The following is a 20,961-nucleotide window of genomic DNA, read 5'->3' on the forward strand; positions in this document are numbered from 1 at the left end:
TCCTCACTGCTACCTTCACTTTTAGTTGAAGGGCACACAGAGTGCCAGTGTGTCTACTGTTTTTCATCTCAGAGCAGAGCACATTTTAGATGCTGAAGCACAGACGAGCATCTCAAAAGGCGTAAAATACTTTATTTTAACTAATGAAGGCAGAAAACATGTATGATACAAATATGGACAGAAATGGGCAAAAAAAAAACCCACAGATATTGTGCGTTGTGATTGTGTTCAAAATGTGTACTCTGTCGACAATATGAGAGTTAAAAACAGTGTAAGTCTCTGGTGTCTTTCAGTAGATCTATAAATAATTTTTGTTTCTGTCAAGACATTTGTTGAGCTTTATCAATAAGTTAAATAGATACTGAAAGCAAACAAGTCTATAAATAGTGTTAATTGAAACAGGATTGATTGTATGCACATGCTGTGTAATAAAACTGCTTTTTTTAATATCTCAGTGTATTTTTCATTTGTGTAATTGATTTTAGGATTTACCTGCATCTTTTGAATTGCACATAACATTTCTCAGACTAGTCATCACTCTACAATCAAGTATTTTTAGAGAATATTTGCTAGGATCACCGGAGAAATCAAGAGTGAAAGACGTAGAGCACAACAATGGCAAAATTAAGTGCAAATTCAGCATTAATTCCAGAAATGAGTTGAGTTGAGGCATGCCGATTCTAAAACAGCATTAAGGCAAACGGTGTCCAAATGATGGCTTAGCACAGGCCTGTAGGTGGCAGAGTGGCGTGTGGAGGCACTGCTGGGATCCTGGTTGTGAGCTTCAGTTTTCCTTCTCTCCTGTAGAAGGATATGGCAACATTTCAGAGAGGAACATGCTAACTATGAAATAATCTGACATTACATATTTTTCCGAGGCTCCAGCAGACCCCCGCAACCCTGAGTGCAGGAAGAAGCAGGCATTGAAAATAGATTGATGGATATTTTTCCTTAAATGCGCTTCGCTAAAAGCTCTGGCAGCAAATCATTTGGTTTGGCTTCCCACCAGTTACTGAGTTCATTTGAAAATGTGCATCTGTAAACGTAGCATTACTGAAGACATGTTTTAATGCTGTGTGCAGAAACAGGGCTGATTGCACTGCACCATGTCTAGTGCAGTGTGTGCATCACACCTCTCACTGGCGGCGCAGGCAGCCGTCTCCTCTGCTGCCTTGATGCATCCAGTGTGACGGCCTGCAGGAAAATGCACGCGAGTGAGTTTTTATGGTGTGTTTGCACAACAATTTGAAAGTGTGCCACATAATGAATACTAATGTTTAGAAGAGCAGCACCGTGGCTGGCATGGCCCTGGTCCTTGACACTCTCGACTGTGTGTCCACATCGAGGCCGGCGTTCTTCAGAGCTGCGATTCTGGCTGAGATGTCCGAGACCTGGGGGGGAATAACCAAGTTTCACAGGACAGGTTGATAGTGTTTACACAGGCGTCCTGGATAGAGTGTGCTGTGTGCACATTACCTTAGAGAGTTGGGCAATAGATCTGCTTATGTAAGTGCTAAAGTACATTTAAAAATAAAGAGTTTCCACACAGGATGTGCACATGGTTCCTGTCTCGGAATCTATAAGTAAGTATGACTGTCACTGTCTCAGGTCACACTAAACTGCCCCGTCTTCCAGACATTTATATTAACATCAACAACAACGTAACCACATGTTATCTTGTACTGTTTTGTTTTTTTTTGTTTTTTTACCTTTTCAGTAAACACTAATAACCATAGGGTGGCAATATTTCCAACTATCAAACTCTAGAACAGTTACACGGATTTGAGAATGTCACTAAAGCCCAAACCCACAAAGTGGTGAGTTAAAAAGGAACTAAACCGTAATATTTAAACTAAGAAATAAGAAACAAACACTGACAGTTTTCAGCATTAAAATCCTTCCGTGTCTTTCACTGCCGCCCCACCTGTAGCTCAGACTGTTTAACCTTGCCGGCTGCTGTTGCCACCTGCTCCTCCAGGTAGGACAGCTCCACGTCAGATGTGGCACTGGAGATGCCCCTAGCGCACTCCTCCAGGTCATTAAGCTCCGCCTCCAGACTGTAGACTGTCCCAGCTGCCACGTACACCTGCAGCACCAGAGAATAAGCTAGTTATGTTATTCAGCACCACTTTGATTTTCTTTTGCTACTGATATGTAAGTATGTAAGGGATAATGTTTGTATTTGTCAAAGTATATCAGCCTACCTTATAATGATATTATATTTACATTAAAATGCCAATCCAGGCTGGTAAAAAAGTGGCATATAACAGACCTAAGTCACCCCCAAAACAGTAAATATTTAAACCCAGAACAACATATAATTTTTTCTCAAATTAAAAATCCACTGCATTTAATGTTGAAAGCAACACTGCTGATGTTAATTCCTGTATTCTGATGTCCCATATGACCCCATATATTTCTTCTTCCAGTGGTGACATCTCAAACTAAACCAAAATATCCATATTTTGTCCAACTGTATGTAAGTCTTGGCAGTTTATGCAAACATAAAATTTAATAATAATAAAATAAACACATAAAAGTTGATCAAGTGACGCATTATCTATTCCGTTTCATGTCTAGAGACCCTTCTAAATGAGTATGTTGCCTCCACGTTCTCTGCAACATACTTATTAACTACCGTTAACGCACTCAAACACACACACACACACACACACACACACACACACACACACACACACACACACAGTGCCTTAAACGTACATTCTCCTCCAGCTTGGCGAACTGCTGATCCAGTTTCTTGGGGTCAGTGTTGGGAGGCAGTGTGGTGGTGGGCAGTGCCGACGCTCCTTCCACTCCGTGCAGAAGCTCCTCGGTTGCGTTCAGGACCTTCAGAACCTCAGTGGTAATGTTGCGCAAAGACACAGCTGAGTGTCGCTGCAAACACAAAGAGGCCAAAGCGTTACTAAATGTGATAGATCCGATCCCAGTGGCGGTGATGTACTTGTGTGTGTGAAGGGTAGATGGGGTCTCCTTTACTAAACCTGAGCGACAGCATGAGTGACTGGAAATGAAATGAGCATCAAGCTTTGGAATAGTGAGTGGATGGATGGTTCCATCATGGTCACACCTGCAGAGTGAAGTCAAGGGCTTCTCACCTGCTGCAGCAGAGTATATATAAGCTCTAGTGTTTTGTAAAGCTCTAATTTCACTGCTCTGGGTCACAGAGACACGGACAGTGGAGAGAAATACAGGAAGAGCAGGACAGAAAATCAGCATCATCATTCATGACATCTAGTGTAGTATGCTCACATTTTGGCTGTGGCAGCAAAGGAGCATGCTGCTAGGTTCTTGACTCTGTTCCAGGTGGAGCAACTTAAGCAATCAAGATTTCATTCAGTTTTTCGATTGCAGCAGAGAACGAGTCACCCCAGAAGGCTAGCAGGCCCCAAACACAGAAAGACAGGAAGTGACCTAGCCTCAAGCAAGGCCTAGCAGCTGCTGCTGCTGCTGCTACTTAACATTGAGAAAAGGCCACACTAGAGCCTCTTTTATCAGAGTTGGACGACATTGTCATGTTAAAGAGGAATAGAGATGAATGTCGGTGAAAATGTTTTTGCATTCCTGCTGTCTGGCTTTGGCAAGAGTTCAGCTAAACAATGACCCGGGTGACAGGTCCACACGGTTCTGCCTCCGACTTACAAACACTCCCTTTGGTCACTACATCAGACTCATGCTATGAATATTAGGTTTTTATCTTTATCTTATTTATTGTTGATGTTGTTGCTATGAACCTGTTCTGTCAGGTTCATTTGATTTGTACTGGAGATTAGAGACTGCATAGGTCTGCACCTGGTCCAGAGGGGTGGATCCAGTGCTTTATCTAGCGCCTTCCTTTCCTTCCGGCTCGGCCTGTCTACCTCGCTCATTCCACGCCGGTGCAGGAGGATGCCATGGGTGCAGCTGCCTTTCCCTGTTTTTCCTTTTTAATTTTGTACATCCACTCACACACTTGCATCCACACACGACTAATTACAGACGGTGGTCTTTTGCCTTCATTCCTTGTTTTTTTTTTTGTCCCAATAAATATGTTAATCTTGTGTATGAACCTCATCTTCTTTCCTTGGTTGCAACCTTGCGAGCCGGGTTGTAACACTGCCATTTACACACATAAAATTGAGACTGTTTCTATCTCGTGTGTCTATTGCTGCTGTAACACCACACATTTCCCCTTTGGGAGATTAATAAAGTTTATTCTATTCTACACAAAAGCAAACATTTTTAGAAGACCCTTTGGGTCGACTACTGAAGAGTGGGTGGTTTGAACACACCTCCGATTGCCTCCACGCGAAAGCATCCTTGAGCAAGACTCTGAACCCTAAATGGCTCCCAGGTTGCCCAGCAGCGCACTGAATGGTTGCAGCCGCCTAGTGGTGAGTGAAAAGACATGTGTGTGTGTGTGTGTGTGTGTGTGTGTGTGTGTGTGTGTGTGTGTGTGTGATTGTGTGTGTGTGTGTGTGTGTGTGTGTGTGAATGTGAGGCCATTGCAAAGTGCTTCGAAGCACCGTGAAGGTGCAGCAAAGCACGAACTGAGTGCAAACCACTGACTGATGTGTTTGTGCCAGTCTGACAGTAGGGTGGCATCGGGCAAACTAGCTTCATCTCTTCAAGTCTTGGGGTCACCTGCTGTGTGTGTGTGTGTGGTCTGGGGGTCTTACTATGTGGGTCTCTGCTGGTGACAGCGGGCCCTCCCGATGGGACGTCCTGCTCTCCTCTTGGCTCTCAGCCGGTCTTTGCTCAGCATCTTCACCTAGACAGACGTCCTCTCCTCCGTCTACTGGGGCTTTCCCCCGTCCTCCGTCCTCTTGTCGGTCACCGTCCCTGCCTCCGCCAGGCTTCTCCTCACCTTTTGCGAGCAGGGCTGCTTCACCTGCTAATTGTCTTTCCTCTTCCTCCTCACTTTCATTTCTGTCGCTCTGTCTTTTCCTGTGGACATCTCCACTGTCTCGCTTGCCTTTGTCTTCTGCACGCCTCTCCTCAGCAGCTGATTCCGGTCTCGTGCTTCGGCCTCGACTTTGAGACTCTATCAAACTTCCAGCCTCCTCTCTTTCTGGCTTATTGGCTTCTTCAGCGTTGTCTCCATCAAAGACGCCCACCTGCATGTCCTCCAGTGTCATCATCAGCATGCTGCTGATCATCCTGTTAAACTCTTCATCCTCATCATCGCTGTCTCCGGCTGTGTTGTCCAGACTCTCTTTGCCATCACAGACGTCCTCCTGTGTGGCCTCAGCCTCTTCTCTGTCTCGGCGGACTTCAGTCTCACACATGACCAGGACGTTCTCTGTTTCTTTAGCTCTCTCAACCTCTCTCAAGACTGTTTCCACGTGGACTGGCCCCATTCCGGGACTTTGACCACCAGTCTCCTCTGTGACTTCCTTCTCCTCTTTCTCTTCCTCTGACATCACGGCTTTCGTCGGACTATCCAAAACTCTCCTGCATACTTTTTCCTCACCGCTCTCCTTCGAGCTCTCCTCAGTTTCCACCCTCAAATCGAACATTCTCACGTCCAAATCTTCCAGTGATTCCGTCCTCTCCCAGACGCTTCCCTCAAGCCCTGCCTCATTCTGACACTCAGCCTGCTCATCCATCTCCAACTTCTCGGTGGAGGAAAACTGGGACGGACTGACCAGACAGGGCAGGTCTCGCAGTTGAGCTGCCTGAATGGCCTTTTCCGCTTGCAGCTTCCACAGCGTCTCCTCGTCCATCACCTCTTCTTCTTCTTCTTCTTCTTCTTCTTCTTCTTCTTCTTCTTCTTCTTCTTCTTCTTCTTCTTCTTCTTCTTCACCTCTTCCCACTCGGTCCAACTCGTCCTCCGTCGAGGAGAACTGCGTGGCGTTGACTTGGTTGGCTAATCTGCACACTTTAACAGCCAGCTCTTCCCGCACGCCGTCTTCGTCCTCTCCTGTCCTCAGCCCATCGTCCTCAGCGCCGGCTCTGTCCAGCTCGTCCTCTGTGGAGGAGAACTGGCTCGCCCTCAGTTCTCTTTCCAGCTGGCAGATCCTGTAAGGAAGATCGCCCATCTTTTCGTCCGGCTCCTTCCTTTTTTTCGCCTCCTCCTCATCCTCCTCCTCCTCATCTTCTTCCTCCTCTTCCTTTGGGTCCTTGTCACATTCCCAGTCTCCTTCCGTCCCGCCAACTTTGTCCAACTCATCATCAGTGGATGCAAAATAAGACAGTCTGGCCTGAGCGACGAGCCTGCACAGTCTGTCTCTCATCTCTTCCTCGTCGGCGTCCAATTTGGCCTCTATCCCCAACGGACAATCATCGTCTTCGTCGTCCTCCTCCTCTGTGTTGCCTGCACCCCCTCCGTCCATCTTTGCGTCACTGGCAGGTTCTCTCACTCGGTCGAGTTCTCCCTCTGAGCTGGAGGAGTCGCAGCCCGCGACCTGCTGCTTTTGAAGGGTCTGGTCATCGTGCTCGGTGATGTCACTGTCCAGGTCAAACAGATCAGGGCTGGAGGTCAGCAAGGTGTTGGGGGTCATAGCGCCGGAGGAGGGTTGCGTCAGGCTGCCTTTTTTACCACAGTCCTGTCAAAGAATGAAAAAGTAGAATTATAGAAGAATTTCTTTTTCATATGCAGAATGAAAGTTTGCGTGAAAATGTGTGCTTTTGCTGTTTGGCCTTTTGGAACAACTTATTTGTCCCAGATTCCTGTCCCAGCTTTACTAACATATCAGGTTGTTTTTTTTAAACCAAAATTACAGAAAAGCAAACATTTCTTACCAGCACAGAAGGAGCCGACTCGTTCTGACTCCTTCTCTCCTCGTCCTCCTCAGCTCCCTCCACCTTATAGTTCACATCAACTGTGTTGAACTTGCTGGACAGTGAAGTCATCCTGGTATCTGCGGACATGCTTCTTTTGAGGAGAGCAAGCAGAGGTTTGCAGGACTCCCAGTTTCCTTCTGGGTCTTTAATCTGGTCGTGTCTGCTGCCTTGTCCCGTCGCTGACAATGTGGCTTTATCATCGACCTGCTGATTAAAGTTAGAGTCCGTCGTCTTCTTCTGGGTCTCCTGGAGACCGGCACCCCAACAGCTGTCGGCCTCGTGTCTGGTTTCGTTGTCGGAGCCCATGTCCTCGTAGGCAGACACCACTGCAGACTCCCTCTCCAGGGCGCTGTACACGGGGCTCTTCCGCTTGGCCAGCAGGCTGGGACGAGACAGCTGGGCGCTCTGCAGGGCAATCCAGTTCCCGTCCGGGCTAGTCAGCACTGAGGAAATACCTCGGTAGGCGGGCAGAACACACACAGACTCAAAAACAGAATCAGACGTGGGGCATTTTGAAACAGAAGTCAGGCTTCAGCACACTTACCGGCGTTGTCCAGTCGGTCCACACTCTTCCAGGTTGACATGGCAGAAGCGTTTCCTTCCCTCTTCAGGGAGTGTGGAGAGTCTTGGATGAGGCCTGAAGGGTCGTTGTCCAGCAGAGAGAAGGCAGAGTGCGACCTCTGAGGGGAGACGGAGCATTCTGCACATTAGCCAGTAGAGGTCAGCATTGGCCACCATACGGAAGAAAGCTTCCATGGTGTGTACAGTAGCTTGTACACAACTACACACAGTAGTTGTATTGTGTGTGTGTGTGTGTGTGTGTGTGTGTGTGTGTGTGTTGGGGGGGCAATTAATGAGGTATGCCCCTATTAAAATCTTTGTAGTAATGCCATATTCATTTAAAAGGTGACCAGGTACAAGAACAAAATCATTAATAAGTTACTGCAGGAAATAAAAGAATGTCCGTTTTGATTTGTACTGGAGATTAGAGACTGATTTATACAATGCATGTGTGAATATTAATGATTACAGTGATATTAGTGATTCTATTGCTATTTCTATAATGTCTTGGCAACATTTCTGACCTTCAAGTCAAGTTAAAAGAATAATAACAAAATAATCTCCTTGTACTACGACTATTTATTTTTTTTAACATTACAAGGATTCAGTCATAGAAAATGCCAATTTGATTTGTGCCTGTGTCGATGAGCAAACCATTTCCAAACTGACCTCTTTTTTGGCCTCTGCTCAAGAATTTCAGACCTGGTTGCAAAACGTTTTACAGCAGAATGACACTTTAAGTAATGAAGTTGTTTTAACCTTTATCATGACTTTTTTCTTTTTTGGACAGCATTGCTCCACTGCCCCTTAAACATCCATGCTGGCCACTACCATGTGTTCCTCCTGTGCACAACCTTGTATTGAGTGTGAAGTGCTTTCTTTTACCCAGAGGCTTGTTTGCTGTTTGAGGGAGCTGGAGGCTTGATCCTGACAGGCAGACTGATGATGAGGATGATGCTGGAAGGGGGCGGGCTCAGGACTGTGCCAGTCCTGCTCGTATTCTTCCCTCATCTCAGTCAAAGTCTTTCTCCTGCTAATAATCTGCAACAGATGGAAACAGGACTCCTAGTGGGAGCAGCTTTCACCCTGCACATAGGCCGGCGTTCCTGTTTTGCATTGTGGCTTTAAAGTTAAAACTGAAAGGGAGCAAAACTCTGCAGCCGGCACCTTGTGCAAGTCAACAAAACAAAACAGCACTCCATTGGCACTGCAGCGGATTAATTTCCCCAAACAAGGTGAGCTCTTGTGTCTCGTGTTATTTTGTGACTTACTTTTTGCACAATAGTTTTGGCCAGTTCCTCAATGAGCTCTCCTCTGTGCTGCCGCAGATAATGCGCCTCATTCTGCCTCTCCTGCTAGACACACACACATACACATACACATACACACGCACACGCACACATGCATACACAAGCTATTTAGCAGCATGAACATAAATTCATACAGTAAGCTCTTAATTCCTCAATCACACATCCTCATTATAAAAAATTTGTTCTACCCAGTTCAAAGCGTGCAGACACTTTAGCACATTAGCGAGAATTAAACAATTTCACCCTGCGTTCAGTCTCTTTGTAGTCATTTTCCGCTGAGGGTATTTATCAAATCCAATTTAGTATTATGAGCCTGAATGCCCATTCTGCCTAATTCAAAGCCAAAGTTAATAATTAGCTGATAATTCAAAGCACCAAGTTGTCTGTTTTGAGAGATAACATTGAATTTAATCTGTTACATCACTGACATTTTAAAAGGTGCATCGTTCACTTTAACATGTAACTGCATAATCTTGTTTTTCCTTGGTTTAGCTTTAAAATAACACAAACCAAATGTCTGCATACAGACAGCATGACTACTCTCTACTAAAACTATTTCATTGGTCAACTACGTCTTGATGCAAGACAAATGTCAAGAAATGAGAGCGCTGCTTGGAATGGTGTGAAGAAAATAAACAACCTGACTGGTGTTTTCAAACTCAGCCTTGCTGATGGCCTCATCTATGGCCTCCTCTGCAACTCGCCGGGCCACAGTGAGCGTCTCTGCCATGCTGTGCTCTGGAATAATGAACAATAAAAAAAAAAAAAATACAACTATTACCATCAATGACGTGAATTACCTCTGAAAAAAATCTATCAAATGGAAACTAACAGTGCTGTGCAGAGTTCCCATCAATATGCACAGTACATTGCACATGGCGGCAGATGTTACAGTGACAGAGTTTAAAGTTTGCATTAGTATAATATTATTATTATGGCAGTGGAATTGGGGCTTAAGACAGAGACAGCCTCTGAAAAAGAAATCTGTGAAAAAATGAAATTGTGATACTCTTCCAATGAACAGGAGTGACCGAAAGAGAACAAACAGCTCTGTAAAAAAAAAAAAGAAAGAAGTTTCTGCACCTTCAGTTTGTCTGTAGAAGGCTGAATCACTCCCACAGATGCTGCCTTCATTGCAGACACTCTCCTCATAGGCACTGCCCTCTGTGAGGAGACGCACACACACACACACACATACAAACACACACACACACACACACACACACACACACACACACACACACACACACACACACACACAGTGAGTGATACAGTTAAAGTCATACACACGAGTTCACACTGAAAACAGGATTTTGGTCCAAGAGTCCAAAACAGACAAGACTATTATTTATGAATATAATAGACACGTTTCTGGGCCATATTTGTACCTGCCAAAGCTGATGTCTGACAAATAACAAGAAGTCACAGAAAAATGTATCTCTCTGGTCATACTAGGATGGTTTCCCCGTCAAACTTGAAGCCCTGAGCTCTTTTCACGTCATGTATTGTATGTATTCATGCAACACTGCAGCGATTTTGAGTTACATAAGTGCATTAAAGTGGCTTTGCGTGTGGAACGGCCGGGACGACTTGAGCAGTGCGGGGCGTGAGCTGGGTTTAGTGCAGAGCAAGGGGTTGCAGCCAACAGTTAAAGGGGTGCAGGGCGGGAACGTAAAACCAGATGACACAGAAGAAAAAGGTTCTGGGGAAAACGCAGACAGTATTGGAGAAATCCTGCAAGTTCGAATGTCCTGTAAGTGAAAATCATGTAAATAGCTGTGGCAGGGATTATATTGTAAGTGTGTGCAGAGATCCGTGCTGTGACATGATAAGTTTGCACACTTTTGGCCACAGGACATGGACATGTATAAGACTCATGGCCAGCTCAGCTGACCCAGTTGCAGCAACTAAAGGTTAAAGTAACCCTAAAGGCACTTGCGGACTCTAAATCAAAAGTACAAACTCTGTCAGCTGGCAAGAAAAAAAAAAAGATTCTCAAAAAAATGATGTTAATGTGATATCAGAGCAAGTGACGATCATTTAAGACACAGGAGATGTGATCTCTAAAAATAAGAGAGATTCTAAGAACTAAAAATTGGACATCAGTGTAATGCTGTTGATGTGCATCTTACGAGGAATTATGTGAAGCGTGACAAAATGTAAAATGGTAACTATTGAGATGTCGCTTTAGATGTTCATGTGTCATGAAAATGTAATTATCTCAACATTGACTTAATAGTTGAGGTTGCAAACAGTATACACTGATCTAATCATATTTAGTGTTGCATACATTTAGGAAAACAATAGAATTTGGAAGGTAGAGTTAAACTGAATGTTTTTAGTGCAACAAAAAAATGATGCTACCACTACACACAATTAGCCCTCCTTATTCTGATGGTGTTCTGGCAGCCAACACTGTGCTACATTTAGGAGGTTTATATTATTCAGGCTATGGAGATCAACCTGTGGTCCTAGTATAGGTCAAACAAATTAAATTGTGTGTGTGTGTGTGTGTGTGTGTGTGTGTGTGTGTGTGTGTGTGTGTGTGTGTGTGTGTGTGTGTGTGTGTGCGTGCGTGCGTGTGTTTGTGTGTGTGTGTGTTTGTGTGTGTGTTACATAAAGCGCAGAGAATCAGTGTGTGGTGGCCTGACGGAGGGCTGCTCACATCAGTCGTCCTCCCACAGGGGTCAAAGCTGTGCACCATCTGCAGCCAGCAACCTCTCCAACACAGAACATGCGTAATCTCTTGTCTGTTCAATCAGATCAGGGAGTCCAAACTAATAGCTGGAAACGCACTCCTCTTCTATCCAAGCAGAACCGACGAGAAGAAGCATATGCGGCCTAACTCAAAGAACCGTTGTTTTGCTTGTGTGGCTGAATGTATTTCTTGTTAGTAACCTTCTCCCACTGTAACCCTTTGGAAATATTCCAAAATTGTTTACACACTTTTAAGTTCATGCTTCTATTTCTGGGGTTCAAACATATTTTTTTCATGTAATAGTAAGTGACACACACACACACACAGAAAGTATGCCATATAAAGGTAGGTCTCAGTTTTAAAAGGATTATTAACACCTTTCAGACTATATATACAATGTTAATGCATCATTACACACTAAAGTGACAATTCAATTGCTCTGTTCTGGCAGGTTTACTGCCATAAAGATGTGTTTAGTTAGTTAGTTGTTGTGTGTTAGTTAGGTGTGTGTGATGTTTTTTTTGTTTTTTTTAAATGTACAAAGAAAATAAGTTTTGTAATGACACTGCTAACCCTAACATACTGTATATAGACTATATGTAAGTATGCCATAAAATGTTGAGTGACAGTTAGCTGATTCCTCATTAATGATAGAAAGGAAGCACTTCAAGCATACTCAAGGACAATTATATCTAAAATGAGCAAGAATAATCTGCTGGAGTTATATGAGATTAAAGCTAAACGAGAGTTTAATCCTATCTAGTCTCTTGTCAATGGCTGCCTCTAGTCTTCTTTATGATATGAAACAGCTAAAATCACAGATGATTGGGGGCGGGGGACGAATCTGGCAGATGTACATATACAAACAAAACATGCTGAAAATAACAAGTTGTGTAAATCTAAATTCAGAACTCCTAGAATAAATCAGATCAAGATGCTGAGCAACCCCCCCAAAAAGAGCCATCAAAAGCTCTGGAATTCTAACTGAGTGTGGGAGTGATTTACCAGTGAGCTCAGTCAGCGTTGAATGCTCCAGCAGGTGCTTTCTGTAGAGAGTCTTCAGGACTTTGGCACTGCCAAACCTCTTGAAGCGACTCTTCACATTGTTGTAGAACCACTCCAGCGACTGTGTCTTCAGTAACCTGAGAAACACGCAGAGCAATCTGAGGCAAACTCCAAGCATCCATCCATTTACCCACTTCTTCCCGAGCTCAGGGTCATGGGTGTCTGCTGGAGCCTATCCCAGCTGTTGGAGGGTGAAGGCAGTGTGACACCCTGGACAAGTCGCCAGTTCATCGCAGGGCCACAGAGAGACAAACAACCATTCACACTCACATACACATCTACGGACAATTTGGAGTTTCCAGTTGACCTTACATGCATGTTTTTGGACTGTGGGAGGAAGCTGGAGAACCTGGAGAGAACCCACACAGACACAGGGAGAACGTGCAAACTCCACACAGAAAGGTCCCCGGCCTGGAATTGAATTCATCTTGCTGTGAGGCAGCAAGGTTAACCCTTGCGCCACCGTGTCACCTGAAGCAAACTCTATAGTGAACCTTCCTCTGCTGGTCACAAAGCATCCTGGGATACCAGCACTCTGAGCTGTGAGATAGACCTCACACTGCAGAACATTAGCAAGCAACTGAGCATGTACCCTGATGCAGTTTGTGTCGTAGCTCGGGATTCTAACTGGATTTTAACCATACAGACTTAAAAGCAGTACTCCCTAAATTTCACCAGCATGTGAAATGTGCAACAAGATGAACCAACACATTGCACAAAGTGTATAGTAACATCAAGCTGAAATATAGGGCCATATCCTTACCAGTTTGATTCCTGCATACCCACTCAGGAAAGCTACCCTCACTACCACAAAGACTATTAAAATCTGGCCTGAGGGAGCCAGCTGCAGAACTGCTTCGAGAGGACAAATAGGGAAACCAAAACTTGGATGTGCTCACTGACAGTGTCTTGCTACATTAAGACCTGCATAGACAATGTAACAGTGGACAAAACCATTATGATTTACCCCAACCACAAGCCCTGGATGACCAAGGAGGTCCAGCTGCTAGTGAAGAGGAGAAACATCACCTTCAGGTCCGGAGACAAGGCTCTCTACAGTGTGGCCACGGCCAATCTGAAGAGAGGTATCTGAAAGGCAAAAGGATTGAGGATCACCTGAACGGCAAAAACAGCGAGCAGGTGTGGCAAGGACTCGAGCACATTACCAACCACAAGACCAACCTCGGTGTTGCTGGTGACGATATCACACATCAAGCACACATCAGTCAGCAGCCCACAGTAGCTTCATCCTCACACTGGAGGATTGGGAGGTGAGGCGCATGCTGCGGGCTGTGGACCTGAAGAAAGACACTGGACCCGATGGCATCTCCGGACGGGTGTTAAAAGACCAGGTGGCAGGGATCTTCACAAGGATTTTTAACCAATCCCTATCCCAATCTACCGTACCACCCTGTCTGAAAGCCTCCATTATAGTCCCTCTGCCTAAAAAGGCAACCACCACTGGACATAATGATTAACGGCCAGTGGCACTCACTTCTGCGGTGATGAAGTGTTTTGAGAAGCGGGTCTGAGGTCACATCACTTCCTTTTCCACCAGCTTGCATCCAGGGCAAACAGATCCACAGAGGACGCCATCGTCACAGCCCTCCACACTACACTAACACACCTGTAGCAGAAGGGGAGCTATGCACGGCTGCTCTTCATAGACTACAGCTCTGCATTTAACACCATCCTCCCCCAAATACTGGTGTCCAAACTGTTGGACTTGGGAATCCACACGACACATGCAGCTGGATTAAAGATTTTCTGACAGACCACACTCAGAAGGTTAGAGTGGGTCCTTACAGCTCCACAGCTCTCAGCCTCAGCACTGTTTCCCCACAGGGCTGTGTGCTAAGCCCTCTGCTCTACTCTCTACACCCACGACTGTGCGGCTGCCTAGCACAGCAACTCCATCACTAAATTTTCAGATGACACTACAGTGGTGAGACTCATCTCTGGGGGGGATGAGTCTGCTTATAGGGACGAGGTGGAGTGGATAACAGTGTGGTAGAAAGACAACAACTTGCACCTCAATACAGTCAAGACCAAGGAGCATAATGTGGAATTCAGAAAACATAAACCGGACTCTCAGCCACTACACATCAATGGGGCCTGTGCGGAGAGGGTTTCTGAGTTCCGTTTCCTGTGTGTTCGCATGACAGAGAACCTGACCTGTGGCGCAAACACCACTGAACTGGTGAAGAAAGCCCAGCAGAGACTTTACTTCTTGATGATTCTGCAGAAGAACAACAACCCTCAAAAGCTGGTGGTGGCTTTTTACCTTAGCTCTATTGGGAATATCCTCACCTACTGTCTCTGTGTGTGGTACTCAAGCTGCACAGTGCCCCAGAGGAAAGCACTCCAGAGGGCCTCAAGAACGCAGAGAAAATACTAAGAGACACATCACACCCTAGTCACACTTTATTTGAGCTGCTGCCATCAGGCAGACAATACAGGGCCATTAAGTCAAAGACCAGTAGAACAGTTTTTATCCTACTGCTGTGATCCAGTTAAATACTGCCAACTTCCACTAAACGATTCACCTGTGCAATATTGAAATGTGACAATGCCCAATGTTCTCTTTCTGCAACACAATTACAATAACAATCTGTTCAGTAATGGAACTGTGCAATATACTATGGGGTGATGAGTGTATGTGTGATGTGCATGTGTGAAGGAGTGCATATGTGTGTATGCATATGGGTGATTGTTTTGTTTTTTATTGGTGCTTTTATCACTCTGTTTTATTATTTATTTTTTTGTGTCTATTTAGTATGTTCTACTGCACCGAGAAAAGAAAGAAAGAAACTTTATCAGCCAGAAACTCATCAAAGGCAAGTCTAATGCTAACCTCCCACCCTCAAAATCTGTTATCTGGTACTAACAGGGATTTGAACCCACAACTCCTCCACCAAAGTCAGAGGTTTAACCTACTAAGTTAACCACCTCCTTAGCATGTTGATGGATATGGAATCTATTTATTTATACAGTCAACCTCCATGTCGGCTCTCTGCTTATGATAAACACATGACTATAAACCGTTTTATATCATACAATTACCCATATGTTGTATACAACATACAGCAGCTATTTAATTTGATCTTCTTCATTTTATCGTGATATGATCTTCTGTTATTCATAACTTAGGAGGAAAGTAGTTGAAGAATCTGTTGATTTGACAGGTTAAGCCCTGAGGCCTTTATAGTTATATAGCCATCAGCGCTGAAGACAGTCTTGTGGGGATCAACGGTGACTCCCAACACGAAGATCACAGGATCAAAACCCAGCATGGACCAGAGGTCCAACACTTGTGTTGGTGTGTGTCTCAACCAATCTAAACAACCCTAAAACTACCAAAACAACCAAAACTAGCCATCTGTTTGTCAAATTTCCAAGCATTTCAATCTCCCAAGCATTTGGAATTTCCTTCAATCGAGATCAACAGGAAGCAGCAAACAGAGCTAGCTAGCTAGCTCCCTTTTCCTTTCTTTTCAAACTCTATTTCAATTACATTTTAAAAGAGCGAGGAAAATTTGTTCAGTCAAAATTGGACATGAAACGCTTTAAACACCTGTTGTTTTACTTGTTGTGTCACACTTGTACAAGTGACCAGTTCTTTATTTCTTCCTGCAGATGCAGTTTATTCAAGAGCCCAGTGATGAAACATACTGTCAAATCGATGCTGTTTATTTATGTACTGACTTCCCTCCACAGTTCCCAGGAACCTGTGCAGATTAGCTCAGTGGGTTAGGCTGCTGACTCTCTGGTGTCTCTGGTGTCTGACTAACAGTGGGTTAGGCAAATTATCAGCAGTAGGACTGATAATCTGACTGAAAGTGACAATCTGAACCTTAGAGTTCTGATCTCAAACAAATTGACCTTGTCTCTGAAAACACACACTTTTGCTGCAAGCCTTTGAGTGTTCTGTTAGTGTTGTCCTACTGTAATAGGCTGAGAGCAAACATTCTTTTCAGCAGCAGTTAAGACTTTAAGAGCCACTGACGTCACTGCCCGACGCACAACCTTAACTTGTGACACACACAGACACAAGCACACACAAACATGCAGCACTGCCACCAGCCCCAACCATACCTGCTCTTCTGGCAGGCAGTGCAGAGCCAGGCGCTGTCCCGCTTGATGTACACCCGGCAGGCCTTGCAGACGTTGTAGTGGCAGTCGCTGCACGTGCGCTTGGGGTTGAGCAGGAATGTGAAGGGCGAGCAGCAGCGGATGCAGCAGCGCTGGTTGAAGCGACTCTGCCGTGACAGCAGGAGGCAGCGACTGCCCTCCTCATCCAGCTCCTGTCTCAGTTCACTGTGGAGGAGGAGAGGGGGGATGGTTAGAGGGACAAGTACAGTGTGTGTGTGTGTGTGTGTGTGTGTGTGTGTGTGTGTGTTATAACATGGGGAAACGTACAGGGCATTTAGTTCTGGGTGATAGTGTGGTGTGGAGGACAAAGCTGATATCAGGAGTTAAATGGGACCATTTTAATAACAAGGATTCCTCATAACCACGCAGCTGGTCACAAAGCTTGATCCCCAATCTCCATTTAATGAAAATGGAGCAGAAATTAAAGTGGTTTCACAAAGTCGGTCATACCATCACGAAACCATCGACTTACTGCTCCCGTATCTCTTTGAATTCATTCCTTAGTGGCAAAAAAAGACGAGACGGGGAAGGAGTTAAATTGTAAAAGCCTGTTTTAATATTAAAGCAGGACACTGGATCATTGTGGATTCAATTCGACACTTCCTGTTGCACCAAAGGAAAGCTTGGAGGGAAAAACTAGAATGAATAATAGATCGGTGCATTTCGAGGACAGGGGTCTCCCGACAGCATCACAGGCGTACCAGACAGAAAGGTCTCAAATGAGTATGGAGAGGTTTGCTTAGGTGACATGATTTGCATTCATGCTGAAAAGATTTGTGGAAAAAAATTATCTACAAGCAGTCTAAGCATTTTATCATTTTATAAGCATTTTAGACAGTTTCCTACTTTCAGGGAAATTTTCATGTAAAATAATATAGTGTGATTAGAGAGCTAATATAGACTTCCTCAAACACTTCATCTGATGCAGAAGCTGGAGGCAGAAAAGAGAGGCAGCAGGTGTGAGGAAGACTGGGTTTAAAGTGTTGTTGTTGTTTTTTTTTACAGTGTTTATGACTTTATATAAAACCAGACAAGAAATCATTAAATAAAAAAAATCTATGCTGAGACAATCCACAGGGTTAAGAGACTTAAAATTCCTAATTATCAACAGCATTTACTAGTTTGGGCCTGCATTTCTATGAATGGATGTTGGTTTATTTACTTGTTTCCTTTTCTTTCTTTCTTTTTTAAAATCAAATAGGTGTTTTTCACTGCCTGGAGAAAGAAGGAAATCTCATGAGATCAACCAATAACTCTTCCAAGAATTGCAAGATAAAGATAAAGATGAATAGATAAAATCTAGAGTGAGATGTCAGAAGTACACCTTTTTGTGAATTCAGAGTTGGTATGGTACACTCATTTACATTTTATGGATAAAAGATGTGTTGTCAGTCTGAAAACGTTTGACCCATAAGATCCAGCCAAAAACTGAAACCAGTGTATGCCTTATCGTTTTTAATGCTACTGAAGACAATCTTATTAAGACTGCTTGTCAGTGGAGCAAGGAGCAGGTTCTTAGAAACAGGAAGAACAATGACAGAAATATGAAATCTGACAAGGGGCAAAAATGTTATCATTGCAATGTGTTTTTCTTGGGTTTTCTACATATTTACCCCTGATGTTTTTACATGTTGCAGTTGTTGTTATTTTAGTTTCATGCATTTCAAATGTTGCCTTTTCTTTTCTTTCCCTTGAATGAAACAAGATCACTGCGGTTGAAACTATGACTCACTGTTAAATAACTGGGATAGATACTAGTGGTAGTCTTGTAATCTACATAAGAGTTATCCCTTTCCTAGTCAGTGAAGTGTACTGCCAGTATGGAAGTGTTGCAGGGTTGGACAACAAGATCCGTTCAGTTATAAACATCTATTGCTGTTATGACATGAGATCTTGCTCAGTGATACAGAGTTTTTTTTTTAGTTAGTTTAAGTGTAGTTTCCTGTAGTCTATATCTGTCACTCAATATTTAACTTTGTTTGTTACTTCTGAACAGCAGTCAGCGAGGAGCTCCAGAAAATAAAGAGTGGGCCAAAGGCTACTTAGCAGCTTTTGAGAGAAAAGAAGTAGTTCACAATATGCATGATCTTTTCTGGCATGTTAGGAGGATATAGCCGACCACCCCCCACCCCCACCCCGCACCTACTCCCAGAAGTACATTAAGCCAGCAGTTGTTACTCGGTTCGTATGTTATGCAATGAAATGCTGTGACCACCTGCTTGTAGCAGTTTGTGCTACTGACAAAAGTTGCTGCTATGCTTTTACTGACTGCAAGCATATATCAGCACTTGTCAACATATCATTCTGGCTATCAGCTTAAGCACTTGGGTTGAATCCCAAGTGAAACAGGAAAGGGAGGTGACTTCCTCCATAATGTTTTGGTGAAACAATTCGAACTACAGGGGCAGGATGGCTTAGTCTGCCTAACGTCTAAAAATATATCACATACACACTGAGCCCAACACGGTGGGCACTTACTGCAAATGCATGTGTCTGAATCTTACTCATATAGCCGGAGTTCAGGACTTTCCCTGAAGCGATTTTAAGCTTTACTGTATCTGAACTACACTGCCTATTGGACAGACTGAACAACAGTGGTTGTGGCAGGTAGACAGTAAACCAGGGATGTCACCAGAGCTCACCTGAGGCGCTCTTCCTCCTTCTTGCGAAGCTTCATGTCTCTCTTCACCACCTCCAGCACATGCTCCGCCTCGTTGTCCGTTAGGCCTGACAGATCCAACTTGCGTCCCATTGTGCGACCATGTGTTGCTTCCAGTCCAATGTCTGACTAGACACTGATCAGGCTCTACCATCTGATAAGGACAAAAATAAATAAATAAATAAAAACAAACCAGCCAAGAAGGACTGATCTGTGTCTGGAACGAGATTGACAAAGACCTAGATATTGAAAAGAAATTATATTTCAAAAATATATAGGTTGCTGGGTGTTTTCCCCCATCAGCTGTAGTTTTCTGCTGCAGAACTTGCCATGTTCCCATGTTCCCAGCGGGGTCATTTGTGTTATTTGGCACCAAAAATCCTTATCAATCAAAGAAGTGATTTGAGTTTGGGGATACTTCATGAAAATATCTTATCTTTCTCGTGAAACAAGTTTATTTATTTATTTATTTTTATTTTACTACTACTTTCTGTACTACTACTACTACTACTACTACTACTACAGTAATAAAAATAAGTTCTGACCTGAAATGTGTTATTTTGACGTTTACAGGCCAGTTGCTCAAGCGAATCAGGGGAATTACATCAAGAAGGATTTAGGATTTTTGTATTAGCATTCCTACAGAGGAAACTTCTCCCAGTCAGACAGTAGGCAAAGAGCAACTCATGTATGATGGAAGCTGTAACAGCGTCATATGAGTGCGTCTGCAATGAATCTAGAAGTAATTTCTTATCCAATAAAAGACTGAAACTGTCAATGATCAACGTCAGAAAATAGTGCCTAAATATTTGTAGAAATACAAACTCAAGATAAAGCATGCGCCAAAAATTACTTGGTTTCTTTTTGTTGATAACACTTAAACGTATGCGATTCAATAAACTACAATTTAAAAAAGAAAAAAAAGAAAAAAGAAAAAAAGAACTTACGGATGTCAGCGAGCTGCTAATCGCTCATTCACAGCCCTACAGAAGGGGGAAAAGAACGCATAATTGTCGGTTCCCCCTGGTGAGCTGTGTCCACGGTGTCGCCTTGCAAATGATCATTCCGGATGATATCAAAAAAAAAATCGTTAAAATCATCTCCACGATGAGGGGAAGACAGATTTCCCCGCAGCTCTGAGCCGAACTGAGCATCCGGTTTCTCCGAGATGTGAGAGTAAATCTGAGCGACCAGTGGCCAGGAATTACTTCCAGAGAGAGCAGCCTGACATGGAAGCGTTCAAAGCCCGCGTCGCAAATCCAGCCACGCTCGGAATGCGTGTTGTGTTTTTTCTTGCGTTTTATGGTTTGGATATTTGGACAGGTGAATAAAAATAACATCCAGTCAGTTTTCCCCACTCGATTAAATAGGATGAATGGTGCGTTACAAACCGAACCGGACAGTGCGCCGTATAGAAGGACAACGATGGATTAGCCGAGTACAAGTGTATACAGGTGACCAGTGAAACATTGGCATCTAGTGGCCAGCTGGAGTATTGCACTTTACAAATAAATAACTAACACCCTGCCTTCGCCCTATGACAGCTGGGATAGGCTTTCCTAGAATCTTGAAAGAGGTTGGTAAAAGGTCATTTCATCAAAAGGCTTCATCAGATTGGAATGACCTCCCTCTATTTTTGCACTGTATTACATCTTTTCATTGTCATTTTCATTTTTTTTTTTTTACCTTAGTTTTTAAACCTTTATGTTTTCTGTTAACATCAATGTTCCTAT

At 43.9% G+C, this 20,961-nt stretch overlaps 1 protein-coding gene across 5 annotated transcripts; it reads right to left on the reverse strand.

The window, feature by feature from the left end:
* Window positions 1-112: 112 nt before the first annotated feature.
* myripa (myosin VIIA and Rab interacting protein a) lies at window positions 113-20,479 on the reverse strand. Of its 5 annotated transcripts, none has more exons than XM_076021838.1 (17): window positions 20,176-20,479; window positions 19,212-19,382; window positions 16,513-16,734; window positions 12,358-12,494; window positions 9,738-9,818; window positions 9,295-9,392; window positions 8,616-8,699; window positions 8,230-8,385; window positions 7,328-7,463; window positions 6,742-7,238; window positions 5,804-6,545; window positions 4,677-5,761; window positions 2,722-2,895; window positions 1,925-2,086; window positions 1,293-1,391; window positions 1,134-1,194; window positions 113-801 (listed from the first exon to the last, which is right to left on the reverse strand). In XM_076021838.1, the coding sequence occupies exons 2-17, from the start codon at window positions 19,319-19,321 to the stop codon at window positions 785-787; spliced, it is 3,861 nt and encodes a 1,286-aa protein (XP_075877953.1). In that variant the 5' UTR covers window positions 19,322-19,382; window positions 20,176-20,479; the 3' UTR covers window positions 113-784. The 5 variants fall into 5 exon arrangements, with proteins under 5 accessions (XP_075877953.1, XP_075877951.1, XP_075877950.1 ...); XM_076021836.1 differs by having other exon boundaries at window positions 4,677-5,770; XM_076021835.1 differs by having other exon boundaries at window positions 4,677-5,773.
* Between the last annotated feature and the right edge of the window lie 482 nt (window positions 20,480-20,961).

Source organism: Nelusetta ayraudi, unplaced genomic scaffold, assembly GCF_046127955.1.
Source record: "Nelusetta ayraudi isolate G7.1 ecotype Tasmania unplaced genomic scaffold, CSIRO-AGI_Nayr_v1 ptg000011l, whole genome shotgun sequence".
Classification (NCBI taxonomy): Eukaryota; Metazoa; Chordata; class Actinopteri; order Tetraodontiformes; family Monacanthidae; genus Nelusetta; species Nelusetta ayraudi.

Bases quoted from the DNA above. Each gene is read 5' to 3' on its own strand.
- myripa (XM_076021833.1), bottom strand. From the start codon at position 19,321: ATGGGACGCAAGTTGGATCTGTCAGGCCTAACGGACAACGAGGCGGAG. The intron at 8,700-9,294 runs GTTGTTTATTTT...GTGTGTGTCTAG, and splicing joins AGTTTGAAAACACCAGTCAG to CAGGAGAGGCAGAATGAGGC. The intron at 1,392-1,924 runs GTGGGGCGGCAG...ATTCCCCCCCAG, and splicing joins TTAAACAGTCTGAGCTACAG to GTCTCGGACATCTCAGCCAG.